We start from the raw sequence: 19,035 nt of genomic DNA, 5'->3' as shown, positions 1-19,035 counted from the left end.
TAGCACGCTGCTACTTTACTGTTGGTTTGCAGCATCTGATTTTAAAAAGACTCAGGCTACGTCTTCTGAGACAATTCCTACTTCACGTGCAAACAAAAACATTATAAAACAGTTTTAAAATTTTTGGTTAGCATCTACTTCTTTGCATACTTCTAGGGTTTCCTCTGCCTCGTCCTCTTCCTCTGCCTCTACCTCTTCCTCTGCCTCTGGAGAATCCTCGAACACTGCCACCCTCACTTCTCACGCTGCACACTTCGTCGTGATCGTCTCTCTTTTCTCTATCACGACGCCAATCTTTGAAAAGAGAAAAAAAACCCAGTACTCGCAATCATAATTAAGCATCACAGTGACACAAAGTCCCTTGTAACAAAGTTCTCAGCTTGCGCCCAGGCAGTCCACCGACTCAACCATGCTGGCCAAAGCTGAAGGTCAGATCTGAAGCTGCCGGAGTGGAACAGTAAGGTTTGCCCAGCCATGCCTGAGATGAGTGGGGCAGAAGCTGTTAGCAATAAAGAAGAGTAAATGGGCTTGACTGGCAGGCAACCTCAAATGCTTCTGAAGCCACTGGACGCTGTGGTGCCAGTTCAGGGATCACAATACCCAATCGGCTTGGGACAGGAAGGAACGATCATGCAATTCAACTTCCCTTCCAGGCGTAATAATACAGTCTCCTCCTGTGGACAACTCCCAGTACCTAGAGAGAGCCAGGAAGAGTCGCCAGCTCTCGACAATCCTTCTCGGTGTGGGATTTCCGCAGCCACGGCTCTCTGGAGCTTCCATTTTGGTCCTAGAGGCAGCCGTCTCTACAGCTCCCCTGACACTGCCCATTTAATGGCGATCATTTATTATTCTCTGCTGGTCGTGCCCCAAACCAAGCTTTTAAGTTAAGAACCCCTTTTTGATAACACACGCACATCTAAGACAACTCGGTAAGAATCTGTGTAAGGTTTTCATGTAAGTATGTGGTCTACACATAGCAGAAGAGAGCAAGAGAGAAGTAGAAGAAGAGAGAAAAGCAAACAGGTCCAAACCAGACCCCAGGGACCTTGGCTCCACTCACCACAAAACTTAAGGACAGGTGTAATTCTCCCTTTACTCATGAGAGAAAACGAAGCCCTCTCACACCATTTCTTTCTCTTTTCCTAACACTCTCAGAGACTTCCATCTTCAGGCACCCTTGCTTAAAGTTTCTTTAAGTTGTAATTGGATATCTTCCAGATGCCGGGGGACCTCTCTGTCAGAGGAATGCCTGGGGATACAGCACCTACTTGATCAAATTGAGAGCTGCTAGATTTAACAAAGGACTGACTAATGATATGATTTTTTTTTGTTCGTATTAGAAATCTTGGTTTACTAGCAACTGTTTTTAATGAACCCTACGACAATATACGTGTGCTCATACATTCGAGTTCCTGTATTTTACTTTTTGTCAAATAAGACCCTGAATTTATGAGTATCATAACCTGTGTGTATCATTGGGAATTTGGACCTTAGCCTTCACACTTGCCACCCTCAACCTTAAGAGGTCCTAAACGTGTAGGAGTTACTTCAACTGTTTCCCCAAATCAGTTTTATTTTTGCACTCTGAGAGTACATGTGGCTTCAGACACACGCTACAGTCCTACGTGAAACACCTTAATGGGCTAGTGCTGATTTAAACCCGAAACAAGCTTTTTATTTAAACAGCCAATACTCCTGAAGAGCAAAATATGTTTCATGGTCCCTCACACTTAATCTGGTCTTGAATCACTTACAGCTACAAGTTTCTGGTCATTTGACCACCCTGAGAAATAACTGCTGAAGAAAGTGGTAACACTAGTGAAAATTCTCCCCTTGCTCCTGTCCATCCCTCAGACATCCACATCAAACTTTGCACCCATGCTCCTAAAAGAACTTCATAAACAATTCCCATCTCCGTGGCAAATAAATAAACCAAAGAGTTACGCTCAGCCTAAGATTTCTGCCACCTGACAAGCTGTATTCAGGACACCGAGGACCAGAAGCAGTACAAGCTGTGGTGCAATTCTCCCTCTGTTGTTCTAGTACAACTTTTTGCATGGCCATCCTGAGAAACAGGTCAGGGAACCGAGGGAATTGGTCCAACTTAAAGGAGAAAACCAACATCAGTAGAATTGCCAAAGCAGAGTTCAAAGTGTAGGCCCACAAGCAATTGCTCTGGTAGCAACAAGCTGCGGGAATAGCAGTAGAGCAGGACAGAGCAGCCGCCTTATGAGACTCCAAACTTTCTGTATCGTAAAGCTGTGGCCCAAGACCCTGTAGGGAGCCATAAAGAGAAAAATATATGCTGCTCTGATTCAGAGCGCCAGCACACACCGTAAAGGTAGACTGTTTCCAAACTCAGTTACTCAGCAGAGCCAGTGATGGAGACATCACAACTCTGCTCAATTATTGAAAAGGTTAAAAAAAAAAAATAATTGGGCAGCAAGCATTCGAACGAAATTTTTCGATCTAAAATTTGTCAAGCTACAGTACAATTATTTATTTATTGCTGGTTATTGGCAAATATAAACACTAGGTTTTACTTAGTATAGGCAAAGTCATGTTCAACATAAACTGCCAATCAACAAAATAAATGCCTACTCATGTGGTATTATACTTTGTTTGCCACAAATAGAAAACCCCAGAGATTGAAAACTACTTACTTCTTGCCTCATTCCGTCTGTTGTTATGAGGTATTAACTTGTTTGTTTCCAGCAGAAATCTTGAGCTAGCTCGAGAGCCTGGTCTGTCTTGATTGTCTGACCTTACGTCGTCCAAGTGAAGCGGCACCCATTTCTGCTTGTTACCTTGAAAAGGTAATATATTACTCTTCATTTTAGTACTACTGGAGGTTTCAGCTCCTGAAAAGATTCTATAGCATTCTTCTTGTAGAACTAGTAACAGTCAGTTTCTAAGTTTAAAAACTGGGAGAGGCTTAACATTGAATTTGTAACCTATGACGAATAACTAAATAATGATAAATGCAGTAAACAGGAATTCCTCTGACAGGTAACCTTACCTAAGCTTTAAATATGAAATGAAGGTGAGCTGCTTCTACCAAGAATGTAAAGCTACCTAAGTGTTAAATATATACAATAAATTCATTACTATGTAGTTTCACAACTTGGATATGAAACTTAAAGGTAAAAAAATAATATATCAAGTTAACCACTAAAATGAAGATTTCAATCGCAAACCATAAATTTTCCTGAAAAATTTAGCTACAGTACTGTATTTTTACCTTGTGATATTCAGATTAAGTTCCCCTGCTGTGTATCAAAACTATAAAAACAAATAAGCTGTATTTTGCTGCAAGCTGGCTAAAATATTTAATAATAATATTTGCTGTCCTATACTTGATTGGTATTGCGGGCTTCATACCTTTGTAGCCAAGAAATATAAGGAAATACAAAAAATGTGTTATCCACACCAGGGGTGGGGCGGAGGTGGAAATAGATTGTACCTGTGGAATGCTTTGCTTTAGACTGAAAAAATTAAAAAGTAATAAAGGGTTTGTTTTTTAATATTATATATCTATATATATAGGATGATTAACAAATCTAAAATCAACTCAACAAAGGTCTCTAGGACCTGAACAAATAGCAGCAGGGAAGCAAGGGGGAAAAAAAAACCAAAACAAACAGCTGATGGCAGCTATATCTTAAAACTCCCTCAGCTGTTTCTCCAGCCTACTCCAGTCTACTGACCAAATAATATACAGGTTTGCTTCCTAGCTTTAATGTTACAGATTGGATCAAAAGGAAATTAATAACCTGGTTTACTTTTCAAGTCATCGCTTCAAGGTATAAGCTAATAGTAAAACATGAAAATTAAAGTGTTAGTATATATAGTAACACACGTACACACATATATATATGTGAAGTTAAATTAACATAGTGCTATCTGCTTAGGGAAACAAAGATATGAGAGACAGTAATGGTTTGCACAGCCATGCTAAAGTTTTCCAGAAATTGTCAGAGCTTCATGGACCATTAATAGGACATTAGCTGCTTTTTCCTTGGAATTCCTATTGCACTGAACAGAACACTCCAAAACCGGAGAAAGGAAGCCTGTTTTAAGCTTCCTAGCAAAAAGCAATACATCCTGTTATCACCTAGAAAATGCAAAACATCAAGGTTTCATGAAGTCACTGAATGGAATTAATGTAACTGTATCAGAAGTGACTTATTGCATTATACACAGCGCCCAGGCTGACCTTTTTTCCTCTGGTTATTAGCTGGAGCTTCATCTTCGCTAGTATTATCTCCCGGACCATCTGGCTTTGCCTCTGGGTTGTCCTTGATTCCATTATTGCTTTTCTGATCAGATTTATCCTCCTTTTCTCTTCTATTTGTTGGCTTCTTACTGTGACTTACAGCCTTACACTGCAAGAGATAGTAGTAATTATTTCTAACAGCAGCTTATAGCAAAAGGTATAAGTTTCCTTTACCTATTAAAATTACTTTATTACTACCTGCTCTCAACCTCTTCAGTATGGTAAGTTTTAAAAACTGTGTTGTTTCGTAAAGTCTCACTTAAAATATTTCTATATTCTGCTAACTTGGTGAGAGTATAAAAAGAATTTTTAGACTAGAAGATTTTGAAGTTCCTTAACTGGCTATGTAGAATTGTGGAGCACACAACAGTCGTGTTCCAATGCCTCAGAACTGAAATTTATTTTACAGAAAAGAAAGAAATATTACTCACCAGTACCTAATGTTCAGGCTGATTATCTTTAAAAAGCTGCGCTTACAGAATATTGAATGTAAATCGGAAATTCCCATGATGCTGAACAATCTCAACAGCATGCCAAACACTGATGTAAACTGTAAGGAGCCCTAGGTCTTAACTCTGACAATTCTGTTCCACTAAATCAGAACACGAACCAAAGATCAGAGGATGTGGAGGTGTATGATTACAGATTTATTTTTTCCCCATATTAAAATACAGCATTTACTGGGAACTGCGTCCCTCTGAGTACTGCCAGCATCCTGCAGATCATCACTTCTTGGAAATCCCACAGAATGATAGGTTTCAAAGAAGGCAAAATGAACAGCATTTTAGCAAACAGTATAAAGTTTCATTTTTCCCTGGTATCAATACAGGCTGGGGGATGAAGGGACTGCGAGCAGCCCTGTGGAAAAGGACTTGGGGGTACTGGTGGATGAAAAGCTGGACATGAGCCAGCAACGTGCTCTCACAGCCCAGAAAACGAACCATATCCTTGGCTGCATCACAAGAAGCGTGACCAGCAGGTCGAGGGAGATTATTCTGCCCCTCTGTTCTGCTCTGGTGAGACCCCCCCATCCCAGAGCACCGCGTCCAGCTCCGGAGCCCTCAGCACAGGAGAGATGTGGGCCTGTTGGAGCAGGTCCATGGGATGGCCGCAGAAATGAACAGAGGGCTGGAGCACCTCTCCTATGAGGAACGGCTGAGAGAGCTGGGGTTGTTCAGCCTGGAGAAGAGAAGGCTCTGGGGAGACCCCATTGCAGCCTTTCAGTACCTAAAGGGGGCTTATAAGAAAGATGGGGAGAGACTTTTTAATAGGGCTTGTTGTGGTAGGACAAGGGGCAATGGTTTTGAACTAAAAGAGGAGAGACTCAGACTAGATATACGGAAGAAATTTTTCACGATGAGGGTGATGAAACACTGGCAGAGGTTGCCCAGAGAGGTGGCAGATGCCCCATGCCTGGGAACATATAAGGCCAGGTTGGACGGGGCTCTGAGCAACCTGATCTAGTTGAAGATGTCCCTGCTCACTGCAGGGGGGCTGGACTAGACTGCCTTTCACAGTCCCTTCCAACCCAAATAATTCTGTGATCGGATACAATATCTACCTGCAAAATTAAGCTTTACAGACATTTCTGCCAAACAGAAAGAGTACTCCTACGTTGTGGAGATAGCTTTGAGCCAGGAGTATGTACAGTAGATCCTGCAGTACCACGCCATAATTAATTTGAACGCAAAGCCTTCCCCTAGACAAATAATTGAGACTAAATACAAACTAAATGTTATGTACTTTAACAGACGTTACATGAATGTGTACTAAAATTCTCAGATATTTAATTCAGCAAAAGGTTAACTATTATCTACATAATACAAGTTAAACCATCTGGTAAAACAAAAAAAAATATTTTAAAAAATACTCTTAAAGCACACCGTTTCACACAGAAAATGTCAAATGTGTATATTCTTATGAAACACCACACATGCATCTCTCTCAGCCACTCTGACTAGTACTGTACAGACACCATTACTCATAGCAAAATTTGATAATAACCAAGTAGATGATAAAGATCTGAAGTACTAAAGAGAATGCAAAAGATATGGGTGCATATTTTCTTAAGTCACCTACACCTCGATGGGACATATGCCCACACCGAAGTATTCTACCTGGTATCTGAACAACTGAACGAGCATTACTTTATGGGCATATAATCAATTCAGGTTTTAAAGACTCTTCTAGCAATCTCCAGGATTTTCTTTGAGATCCTGTAGAACAAGATACTAGAGGAGGCAAATTCGACCTAGCAGCAAACGTAAAGTTGTGTCAAATCTACAGACATCTGTAATTTTCACCTGCAACGCTAAAAGCCTAGTTAGATACCTGAAAACGTTCTGCTGCCAACATAAATAACGAAGTTATGACAATCAGCTGGGGGAGAAGGGAACATGTTAGAAACTGAGCCCACAGGACAAATTATTCATTCCCAACTACTTTAAGATACTCTTTTTCAGCTTCCATTTGGGCACCTTCCATTATACAATGCACACTGTTGAACCCAAATCTTCTGGTTTCCCTCACCAAGAAAGCAGTAAAAGCATCGCAGGGTGCTGCAGAACTAGAGTGAAATGGCACCTCATAGCTTGCAATAATCTGTGCTCTAGTCTTGTTTTAAATAACACAAGATGCAAGATATATTACGCGCTTATGACTCAAGATAAAGTGAAAGGAAGATAATTTGACAGAACAGATGTTACTAAAGATCCAGCAAGGGGAATATCTATCAGGTCAAGGATAACTAAGTCATCCGAAGACAGCCTGCACAAAGCATTCTGAGCCACAAGGGAGGGCAGCAGGTTCACAACCCCAAAGGCCTCATCTGTGCACAAACCTCCCAACGAGTAGCAAAGGGAAAAACAAGTTTTAAAACAGCGGAGTAAACATTTTTTTACCTATAGGTCCATGGCACACCGCTAATGGAGTGTATGTATCTGGGCTTACAAAGGGTTCAAAAATTCCAGTACCAGCACAGACAGTTAAGCATAGACCAGTACCCTGAATTATTAACGGAATTTCTGCTGCAACCCTGTAACACCCAAAGCACATGCTGGGGGGAATGGTATTAAACAGAGAAGTCAATATGTTGGTTTTTTTAAAAAATAACACTGAAATTAACAATGGATACTTACTTCATTGTTTGCTATTTCACTTGGTGTTGGCCAGTTTGTGATATCACCAAAATCACCAGCCTGCAAAGACGACAAACAGTTTATACAACTTCCCAGATTTGATCCTTTTTAATATATAGAAGATGTCAGTCATGACTCAAGTGGCCAGACTACCCCTTTGAGCAGAGTTGTTAGGAACAGCAATTTTTTAAAAACTGAGAAATACAACAGTAAACAAACACACAACTTTTGAAAACAGAGTATGATCAACTGTAGAAACAACTATTCATTATAGTTACATCCAAATCCAGGTCCAACACACCTTAGCTTGTAATTAGTATAACTGTCTAAAGAATGCCTTCATGAAGAATATTTTAAGTGAGCACAGCCTAAAAGAAGACAGCAAGCAAGCAAGATTTTCTACATTCTATTATAAAACAAACTAAAAGGGCTTATGACATTTGAGCACACATAAAACAATTGTCAGATTAAATTTTGTCTTACAACCAGTCACCTATGTGATTTAAAGATATCTACTGCTTAAAAGTCTCAGCTTTTGGAAGACCTCTGAGCACAGGTATTATTCAACCTAAAGAACGGCGGCTGTACAAAATAGTAGAAAATTTTTCAGTGAAAGGATTCAGTGTCTCTTGCTGTCATAATGATAATTTTATGACAGCACATAAAACGCACACACCACATAATATGCAAGAAGGATTTCCAAAACCTATCTAGCATATCTTGTGCTCAAGTAATGTTCTTTCTTTGCAGAACCCTCACATCTTCATACAATCCCATTACTTGCTTGAACAGCAGTGGCTTTTCCTTATCCCTCATACATACACCACTTAAGCATCCCTCCTAATTTTAATTTCCCTTCCTTTTCCGCTTTCCTGCCTTCAAAATTAACCATTACCAAGGCAGGACATAACACTTCTGGTTGTAACTTAAAAATACCTTGCTATCTTTTTATTTCAGTAATATCAGCTGTTTATCATAGTGACAATTTACAGCCAGAAATTCTCCTTTGAAATTATTTCATTTTCCTAGCATATTATCAGCCAAGCTAAATGCCAGTTTAGATTAACAGGTTACATGTACTGGGACCTCAAACACAATCAGTCCAGTAACTCACTGCTAAATGTCCTTCTGGCAAATACAAACCTTGCTGCATTTCCTTGTCCTGGGTTTTGCTGCTTTTATAACTTTAGCAGAATTTTGTAGTTCTGAAAAGAGAGAAAAATATTTTCAGGTGAAGAATTAGACTGCACTTCATAAGAGTAAGGTACACTTTAACAACTCTGTTTAACTATCATACTACACCAAAGGTTTTTTGAGGCCTTGGTATTATAAGTCAACCAACATGTCCATAAACTAACTAATACTACAAGACATTGAAAAACCCATGTTCATAGTAAGTGTAAATAATCTTGAAAACCACATGTACAGGATACTGTATAATGCAGTATTTAAGCTATTACTCAGCATAAGGCCAAGACTATCTCAAAAACCCCTGGTATTTTAACCTAAGAAGCAGCAAAGAAAATGAGCCCCTGAAACACATTTTAGAAGTCACCCTATTAGAAACTATATTTTAAGACAGAATTATTTTCCGAAATCTGTCATTATGCAAGCATGAAAAAAAAAAAACCCAAACCCAGAAGCAATTACATATTCACAAATTCCTAGTAATTTCTTTTTATAAGCAGTTATTCAAATGCCAAATAAAATTCAGGCATATTGCTCATAATGAAGCCAAAGCAATGAAGAAAAAAAAAAGGGGGGGGGGGGAAGAGAAAATTACTATCACTACTACATTAAGACTAATAAATTTTAATGCCCAAATTCCACAATGGATATCTTAATGACAAATACAAGCATTTGCAACGAAGCTGACACTCAGACATTTTCAGAACCATCCTGAGTCAAGACCAAAACTTTATAATAAACGATCTCATCTGATCTCCTGAGCAACAGTCCATTATACCATTATATTTCTACCACTAATATCTGCCAGGAATTAATACAATGCTTGGAAATAACTCTCTCTCTCTCTTCCTCATATATGGCAACATTATTGGGCCTAATGATCTAGGATCAATAACCCACATTGAAAAAAAAAAAAAAAATCTGTTTAAACTTACTAAGTCTTTTAATACATGTGCAATTACCCTTCTGTGTATGAGCCTGATTTGCTTATTCTGTGCAATTTTTCCCTACTCATCTCAGTTGTGTTCTACTTTTTGCACTGGCAATACAGGGGGAAAAACCCCACTAGTAACCAGGCAATTTTTCTTTGAGATTAGAATAGAGACAGAGGAAACCAGCTCTTAACCTCTCCTGCTAAGCCCTGGTTCTGTTCTGCTGATCCATATTTTCCCATAAAGAAGTGGTCACCACCTTTCCTCAACACTTCTTATTCAGTATTTTATTGCAAGACAAGCCTGAAGCATTGAACATGCCTGAAATCACTGGATTACTATTGTGTACAGGGATAACATCACCTCCTCAACCCTTATCACTTTCACATCCAGTGACTAATCTTCCTTATCGCAGCTTCACACTGGGAACCCCACCCTCGTGCCCCAGTGACTCCGAAGCCCTCTTGCTTTCTGCTTTCTGGAATATACCGCCAACATCAGAAGCATAAACTAATGTACACTCCATGTTCCTCTGTAAATTACATTAATACTGCTATATACAACTTGCCCATCCCACAGCGAATCCCCATCAGCCTTTGACTTCCGCCACACCGTTTACCAGCAGGTTTGGGGTTTTTTTCCCCCCTCTCCCACAGACTGGCTTTTTATAACAAAGACAAAACACACCTGCCCCTGCCCCTGCCCCCCCCCCCCAACTGCCTCTTTCTTCTTACTCAGCCTCAATTAACTTCATAGACTTCAGAAACTTTCATTTTCTGCCTTCCGCTTTCAGAAACATGCAGCGCCTGTGTAATCCTAATTTTTCCTTGTCATCCAGTAGTAAACTAATTGCCCTTTTCAAAACAAGACAAACAGCTGTTGGGGTGGAGCAGCAAACAAATTTGTAATTTTCTCCTACAGAACTGCCAATTATCCATAAAGGTAAACTGACCGGCCATAGCATTTGTCCTCCAGTAGTCTGTAAACACACGTCTCTTTAGCTTGTTCAATCACCTTAACGAAGCTCTTTTTCCATCTCACAGCACTTTTACTTAAATTGCTGCTGAAGGACTGCTCTGCCAGGACTTCTGTGTGTCACCAGGGTGTAGCAAGGAATTAAAAAATAAAAGCCTCAGTGTCGCTGCACTATCTTAGTCATGGGATATTATTCCAGGCGGCAGGAGAGACTATCTAAGTCAAGCAGAATGAGACCCAACTCGTTTTAAGGAATCTCTCTTATCCGTATGTAGCAATCCAAGAGTTGGAAGATGCATTTGCACACTAAACAAGAAGAAAATTAGTATTAGGCAACACACCACCTAGTTGATGATGCCCTTTCTGAACTAAAAGGCTCGAGATCTCACTGCACACCATACTTCCCTACCCTCCACCGAGTTTCTTGTCCTCCCAGAAGAGCCATGCTCAAAACCAAATTTAACTGATCTTTCCTAACTGGCTTGCTGGGGCTTATCATGTGGGAGCCGGATTTCAGCGAGAAGCATTGAAAACTATGATAAAGGGGAAGGAAAAAAAAAAAAAAACCAACAAAACAAAACAGAAGAGGATGGAAGAGTAAAAAACCAAAACATCAGATCACTGGTTTTACCCAGGTCACATTTGTTACATTGTTATGAAGAGGGCTAAAGCCACTGTTCAGGCAAAAATCTCTATGCTTAACATTACTCCAATGTTTGGTTTCAACATCACATAACAGTGCTGAATACCCAGAAACAGCATCTTTAGTACACTGCTCCAGCAGAACCCAACAAGCCTTTGCAACTAAACTATTTCACTTAGTAATTCCAACCTGACTGTATTAAAATATTTGTTCAGTCATGTGCTACAAGGTAACCTGCTCAGTGACAGCATGCTGCCTTGATAAAAATTCTGTTATCTTCAGTTACTTCACCGGCTGTGTTTCAGCTGAGTTGGGGGTGGGGAAAAAAGTAAAATCAAGGATGAGCAAGTTTAATCGCCAATTACCATCTTTCAATCACTGAACTCCATCTAATAAAGATGTCATTCATTCACAGGAAAACAGAAATCAGCCTTCAAAGCCATTTTTATTATAGTTCTCCCGAGCCTCTTAACACACCACATCCTAACGTGAGATCTTTTCTGCAGAAAGACATAGATGTGCAACCACGCCAGCTGCAGTTATGTCAAGACACATGGGATGACAGTTCTGGAAAACGAAAGATGAATTCTGGAACCACCAAAACAGCAGCAGAATCTTCTGGGCCAACAGCAACAGAAAAGGAAAAGCAGGCTGGATGCTGTGCAGAGACAAGAGAAGCAAAGTTTGTACATAAAGATGTATCACCAAAGTACCACCGACTGCAAGACAAATTAAATTTACTGTGGTAGTACTTCAGAATGGAAGGTTTGAAGTTCTGCAAATAATTAGTCAGCAAGTAATTTCTTCTGCTAGAAGGGGAGGGATGATTTGCAAGTTTCTTCTGAAAGAGTCTATTAACAAAAGGTGGAACACGTTCTAATTTTGATACAAGCACGGTTTATGCTGTCAGGATTTCTAGACAATATTCAAGCGTTATTTTTACTCTGACTGCATGTGTATTTCCTTCAGTGAAGGAACAACATCGCATATACACCAGAAGTGCTTCAGGAGGTGGCTGAAATCACCCAGCGGAACAACTCTTCAAAACTTGAGTGGAACACGTTTGTTGAACTTGTACACGATTTTCGTTTCAATGCTTAGTTTGAAACTTCACAGTATAACCCGTTTTTAAACAAGGTAAGCTATACTTAAAACCAGTGTTTTAACATGTTTACATGAAAGCCTTGCAAATCTGACAAACCAATCCCTTAGAGTATATCATAATTTAAATCTAGAGCGTGGATTTAGATCCAAGAGTCTGGGAAATAAAAAAAAAAAAACAAACCAACAAAAACCCAGTAATTATGCTAACATCCTTTCCTACAATAGTTCTAGTATTTTATAGCAAAGCTGCGTTTAGATTGACCTTCTTCACGCTATTTGAACAACTAAACAATGCAGCAAGTTATGACACCAGCATCCTTCCATCTAGTGACATTCAAAACCCATCAGTTTTTCAATACAACAAGAAACAGGGGGAAAAAACCCAATATATGATAGATTAATAAATAATAATTATATTATTTCTTTTCCTTGCATTTTATTTCTCATCACACTTTTTTCTTAGCTTCTGCATAGGAAGCTGCAACCTGTGACTCAATTTCTACAAAAGCTTTTATGGTCTAAAGGGAGCACGTGCTAGAGCACAGCAAGCCAATACTGTGTCTCGGACTGTAGGCAGCAGGATGGATTTCTCTCTCATTACAGGTCTCCAGCTTAGAAACAAAGCAAAACAAACAAACAAACTACCGTACAAAATTACATATGCTGTTATACCCGACTAAAATACAGGCAGCAGGTTTGCAAAGATAATGTTTTTAATCCCTTCAGGGCTGGAGTAATCGTCAATGTCATACCTTCGGATAATTCTTAAAATGATTTTTAAAAGCTGCTATTAAAACACTCAGTGAATTCATAAGAGCTAACGATAACGCCTGCCTTAAACACACCAAAAAGTCTTGACAATCCGATCATTTACCAATTTACTAGTCAAAAGCTCACTACTCCTAGTAACACAGTATACCTTTACTAAACTGTGCTTTTACAACTCGTTTTGCCCACAGACTAAAGCAAATTAATTTACACAAGAGCACCAGAGTGAACTGGTTCTGCTACCAAAAATATCAACCCGATAAAAAGTGTTCTTCCATACCCAGAAATAAACACAACAAAGACAGACAAACCGAGCACAGCATAGAAGACTGAAGCGTGCAGTTATTTTAATTAACTGCATCATTCAAGCATACTAGGATGCAAACCCACTTCAACCACTTAAGCAGCACAGGTATTTCATTTCATTGAATACTTTCATAAATTTCACGAACAATTTTAGAATAATTAGCTAATGAATCATTAGAGACCCACACCTGCTATACGAAAGGCTAGAGAACTTGTCATTCAGATTCCCTTTTGCAACCTTACAAAAAGGGCAGTACTTTAGGTTTCATCAAACGAAGAGGTGAGAGAACTCTTGTAATAAAATTAATTCAACAACTCCATCCTGGGAAAATTATTTATACGGAGGAAGGGTAACTAGCTGCTTCTGCGAGAGCCCTGCTCTGAGTAGCAGCTGGGGAAAAACAAGACTCAGAGGGGAAAGACAAGGAACACAGGACTAACACTGGGCTGTTCCGCCGCTTCCATACACCTTGTTGGCTCAATTTAAGAAAAGCTTATCTTGTTACCTCGTGAAAAATTATCTAGAAGATTATACAGGACTTCTTCCTTGCAGCTGTTCCTCTCCTCTTACACAGCTTCATCCTGAAGAACCGAAGATTTACTGCAATATATTGCCTGGGCACTACAAGTGAAGGCAAGGGGAGGAAGACCCATCGCAGAAGTTACCTTTCATCATTTGACAGCCTATGCTAAAGCTAATTCCTTGTACTCACAATCCACAATCACCAGGATTAGTCAGAAGCCTATTAATTTCACTAGCAGTTTTATACTGCTATGAGTCTTTCTCCCATGAGTTAAATGCAGATCAGGATGTAAAAGTAGCTGTATAATTCTGAAATTACTGTGCTTAAAAGAGAAGCTTAATAGAAGGCTTTAGTCAGAAACACTGAACTGTATTAAGAAACATACCGTGAAAAATCCAAACATATTTACATTAGGTGTTTGGTTTACTATAGCATGATTAAAACTTACTAACATATTTGAGACCAATATATATATATAAAAAAAAAAAAAAAGACCATAGTAGCATCACTTCAACCGAATTCTTTTGCCAAGGATTTTAAGCCTTTTGCATTACTTTTTTTCTTTCTAGTGTCAGGTGACGTTAACAGTTTCTTTCAGCAACAAGAGTCAGATTTGCCTCTGTTACAAACGAACACCACACCACATTGAAAGTCAAAAGATGACAGACTGGGGTCAATTTTCTCAAGTGCGTAACTATCACTGAACATACCACGCGTGCATGTCTCAGGAAACTTTCAACAAATTAAGCCAGGATCAACAAGTTGAACAGGATTCAGTCGCTACTTTGATGTGAAATTCTTTTACATTTTATTATCCTCCTGACGGATAGTTTTACATTCCATCCCAGTAGTATTTCTGCTCATCTAATTATTTCACATGACTAATTACCATACTACTACATTCATAAGGGCCTAGTGTGGCTGATTTTGCTTTGCCAACATGCAATTAGTAACTTCAAAATACATCCCTCGTTGCAGATGGAGGCACATGGCAATTCCTTCCTTCAAACAGCCAAGAAAGATCAGCTGCTTTGCCTTTTACAGGGGAAAGAGCAGTGGCTCCTTCACCGTGCTTTCGGCAGTGGCCAAACCAAAACACACACCCTGGCACGTGTTCTTCACCAATGCCATTCACCAGCAACAGCAACTCCCATCTTTGCTCAATTATACACTTGCCACTGAAAAAGCTGTTCCAGTGCAAGTACTCAGTTTAACATTAAACCTGATAACGCTAAGCGCAACTTTCCCGCGGAAGAAAAATACAAAGTTCTCTGAAATCATCAAATTAAGCATGTAACGTGCACAGCGTATGAACTCACTGCCTCCTTTCCCCTCCTTCCTTCTACAACTATTTGTGTGTTTTACCTGAAGTGGAAAAGTAAACTTTAAAAAAGGTGAAGCACGAGGTGCTAATAAAACAAAAGCAGCTTTCCCAGTGCTTCGGACCTACCATTATTCTTACGACTGCCACGGCGAGGCAAGTGAGTGACAAGTTCTCTTTCATGCATGGACAAGACCACAGGCTGCTGCCCAGCAAGCCAGGTTCCAGAAGCTATGCGTAAACAGGTATTTATGAGTGTGTCAGGACACGCAAACAAAACAGTCGAGACGATAAAGAGGGCTCCACATGTTGCCAAAAGGTTTGATCTTTGGCTAAGTAAAGACTTTGTGGTCTGGGGAACTCTTCCGCTTGCGTGACCTGTCTACTTGAAGCTATAAATTACAGATTTCTCTTTGTGACGGAAGCACGCATTTAATTCAAGGATAAAAGTGACCGTGAGATCACAGAAAGGTTTGCCAGGTGCCTGGGGAGCAAGCGCCGCGATTGAAACTCTCGGGAAGCGCAGGTTGAAATACGTATTCTGAGGCCAGCGGTTTGCTCCCTGCCGAGAACAACGCTCCCAGAAGCTGTGAACTTCTAGGAACTCTTTGCTAGCCCAAGCATAAGGCCTGGCAGTGTCAGGCCACCTCTTTTTTGTAAAGCCACTTGCCCCTCCAGTCGGCACGGAGCCCGTAAAGTAGCTTCATCTGGCTCGCAGGGATTAAAGGCCCGAGCGTTACACCAGGGCTGCTCTGCCCTCCGGGTTCAGGCTGCTCATGCGGGAAGCGATGGAGCAGGGCAAGCCGACCGCTTTTGTTAACATTTAAAGCCTCCGCAACCCAAGTCTTCCAGAAAGCCAAACCAAGTAACGGATCGTCCAGAAAGGGCCCAACTCTGTAATTAGGGAAAAAAACCCCGGCAGACCGGCGGTAAGGCCAACGGGGCTTAGCCACGTTTCTAAAGAAAAAGCGAAACGAGTCGCTTGCGAGCCCTGCGAGCCGGTGCCCGAGCCCGGCGGAGCCCATTTGCAACGGCCGGGAGCTGCTGCCGGCGCGGCCGCTGCCCCCGCCAGCCCCGGGCCGTCCCGCTCGGCCCTCCCCGCCCCGCGCCGGGCCCCGCGGCCGCCGGACCCCCGCCCCCGCCCCGCTTCCCTCCTCTGCCCATGTATGTCACAAGGCAGCGCGGCCCCGCCGGGCTGCCCCGCACCCGCGCCGCGCCGAGCGGCGACAAACACGCGCGACTCGCTCCCAAAAGACCCCACGACACCACGCGCCGAGCCCCACGCCGAGGAAGCCGCACACGCCGCCCCCCCCCCTCCCGCTCCCCGGCCCGGCCCGGCCGCCGCACCTGGGTCCTGCGGGAGGAGCTGCCCGCCCGCCGCGGGCGGTGAGGGGCTGTCCCGCGCCGCCCTGCGCCTCGTCCACGGGTTCTCCTTGGGCGGCGGGGCTTCCACCGCCGGCCGCCGCCGGCCGCCCTCCTCCGCGGCCTCCTCCCCGCCGGGCCAGCCGGGCTCGGGCCGCCGGGCTTCTTCCGACTCCGCGGGCCGGCCGGCCGCCGGGCCGCCGCCCTCAGCGCCCCAGCCCCGCCGCTCGGCGGGCGCCGCCGACACCTGCGCCGCGGACATGCCCTGCCGCCCGCCGCGAGGGGCCGCCAGCCGGGGCGGCCGCAGGGAAGCCGAGGCGGGGGGCCCGCTCCTCCCCCCGCCGCCCCGCCCCGCCCCGCCGGCCGGGGCTGCGGGAGATCCCCTGTCAGCCCCCCCCGGCCGGGCCGCGGCGCCGCTCGCTGCCCTCCGCGTCCCTTCCGCCGCTCGGGGGCCGGACGCCTCCCGCCGCTGCCGCGAGGGCAGGCGCGGGGCAGAGCGACCCGGGGCCGCTGCGCAGGGACGGGCGGGCGCTGCCGGCCCCGCTGCGCGCCGGCCCGCGTGGAGGGGGTGCGCGGGCGGCGGCCGCCGTAGCAGCGAGGCGCGGGGCGGGGCCTGGGGGCACTCCCCTGCGTTATGACCTCACGGCGGCCGCGCTCCAGCACGGCGGCGCGAGCCTCCCCCACCCCCCCCCCGCGGAAGCGGCGGGACGGCCCCGCTGTCCCCGGGCGACGGCGCCACGAGCGCCCGCGTCGGTAAGGCGGCGAGCGCAGCCCGGGGCATGTCCCTGCGCGCAACGCTCCGTCACTCGCTTCGGCTGTTCGCCGCACCTTCGTCAGCGGCCGTGCCCCGTCCCGACCGCGCACTAATCGTGTGCGTTAATTAAAAAGGAGAAAAAAAAAAAAAAAAAAAAAGTCCACTTCGGGGCCCGAAAGGGCGCCCGGCACCAAGCCCTCTCGCACACCCCGCTCCCGCAGGCGCACACACACTGAACAAAAAAAAACCAAGCAAAAAAAAAAAGGCACACCCCAACAGCTGTAGAGCGAGGGCACGCCTCAGTTTTTAACACCTTATTAGAATCCGTGATAATTTTTTTTTTTTTTTTTAAACATCAAGTCGCATTGAAAGCGGCTGCCTGGGTGGAAGGCTGAAATGGAACCGCAGGTGAAGGCGGCAGCAACACAGGACGTGAAAGCAGGACAGGGCAGCGCCCGTCTCCTGCCTGCTCTCCGTCACCGATGCACCCAAGATGGTTCAAGCTCCCAAGCGACGCGCACTGGGCCTTTTGGGTTTCTAGGTCTTTCCCATACTTGCACGATGTGACCAGGGTCTCAAAACGCAGCAGGAGGACAAGTGTGGTTCGTTGAAGCAAAGTGGACTCGCCTGGTTCAGCCCCTCCGGCAGCCCAGCCTAGAGAACGTGTTCAACGGGCACATGAGAACATCCCTGGGTCCAAGCAGTGAGGGCATTGCGTGTCATTTCAGCACTGCCACAGGCGGGGACCTTCGTATCGTGCCCCGTCCCCTCCACGTTTCTACTTTCTGTCAAAAACCTGCCAGAAATCGCCTCGCAGCAGCACACTGCACTGGACTCGTTAGGAGGTTACGCCGGCACTTCTGCCGCTGCCTTATCCCAGAAGCACTGTGGGCACAGAACGGGGAAAGCCACTGCCGCGTGACATTGATCACCCCTTTCCCTCTCTGCAGGCTCCCACTGCTCCTGTAATTCTCCTCGATTACACCTTAAAAAAAAGACACCCTCTCCTACCCCACCTCTTGCGTTCAGTCTCATGGCCCCATTTTACTTCCTTACTTATAAAAGGTCTTCCAAAATAAAAAACCCAACCAAAACCCCAATACCTCTTTAATGAGCTAAGCGAATTCTCAAATAGGCTTTTATAAAGCTCGTCAAATATTTTTAAAGAAGTGTCACAAGTAACTGTATTTCCACTGTTTTGCAGCAGCAAAACATGTTCCGTTTGGGGTAACGCTACTGTCTGCTTTAAGGAGGTTGTAGCAGTTTTGCCCCTTCGTCAGAAAGAAAACCGCAAACCCACCAAAACCCCAACGAACCCCACCGTAGCTCGCACTTCTTCAGGCGCCAAGGCGTTTTTAGGATTACTCTGGAGCTGCAGGTACAGTAGCAGCTCAAAAGAAGAGAGGCCACCTTCTGCAACACCAAGCACTTCAACTGTCCTGACTGGCTGAAGTGGCTCGTGGCCACCTCCCTCCCGAGCCCAGTGCCACTCAGCCAGGTGTGATGGGGTCACACCGCGCGGCTGGGGCCCAGGTCCACCTCAAAGAACCCCGCCTCTAGGTGCTTGCTGCTTTGGTTTTTTTTTTGGAAATTAATGACCTTTTGTGGCAAAGGCTTGAAATTAAAACACCCACCTCAATGGTTATGCTACTACAAACAAACCACAGATACATGAATGCACATTTCTAACTGCAGGTTTCAGCACCCAACATTGGTAATAAGTGAGGAATTTCTCTTTTCGTAAA

At 43.8% G+C, this 19,035-nt stretch overlaps 1 protein-coding gene across 10 annotated transcripts in view; it reads right to left on the bottom strand.

Annotated features, from left to right (window-relative positions):
• LARP1B (La ribonucleoprotein 1B) overlaps positions 1-17,127 on the bottom strand; it is a 32,647-nt gene extending 15,520 nt beyond the window's left edge. For 3 of the 10 annotated variants that reach the window (XR_008731972.1, XR_008731977.1, XM_055708743.1), the window contains exons 1-6: positions 16,522-17,127; positions 8,557-8,618; positions 7,414-7,473; positions 4,217-4,385; positions 2,664-2,807; positions 151-294 (exon numbers count right to left, since the gene is read on the bottom strand). Coding sequence is in view for 8 of the 10 variants with exons in the window: in XM_055708743.1 (XP_055564718.1) it covers positions 151-294; positions 2,664-2,807; positions 4,217-4,385; positions 7,414-7,473; positions 8,557-8,618; positions 16,522-16,798 (856 nt within the window). In the remaining 2 variants the exon portion in view is untranslated. Of the gene's footprint in view, positions 1-150; positions 295-2,663; positions 2,808-4,216; positions 4,386-7,413; positions 7,474-8,556; positions 8,619-10,485; positions 10,508-10,849; positions 10,929-15,303; positions 15,401-16,521 lie in introns of those variants that run through there. The other 7 variants (XM_055708338.1, XM_055708401.1, XM_055708213.1 and 4 more) reach the window with 7 other exon arrangements.
• Between the last annotated feature and the right edge of the window lie 1,908 nt (positions 17,128-19,035).

Source organism: Falco cherrug, chromosome 1, assembly GCF_023634085.1.
Source record: "Falco cherrug isolate bFalChe1 chromosome 1, bFalChe1.pri, whole genome shotgun sequence".
NCBI classification, from domain to species: Eukaryota; Metazoa; Chordata; class Aves; order Falconiformes; family Falconidae; genus Falco; species Falco cherrug.
This window is presented reverse-complemented; position numbering and strand designations above follow the sequence as displayed.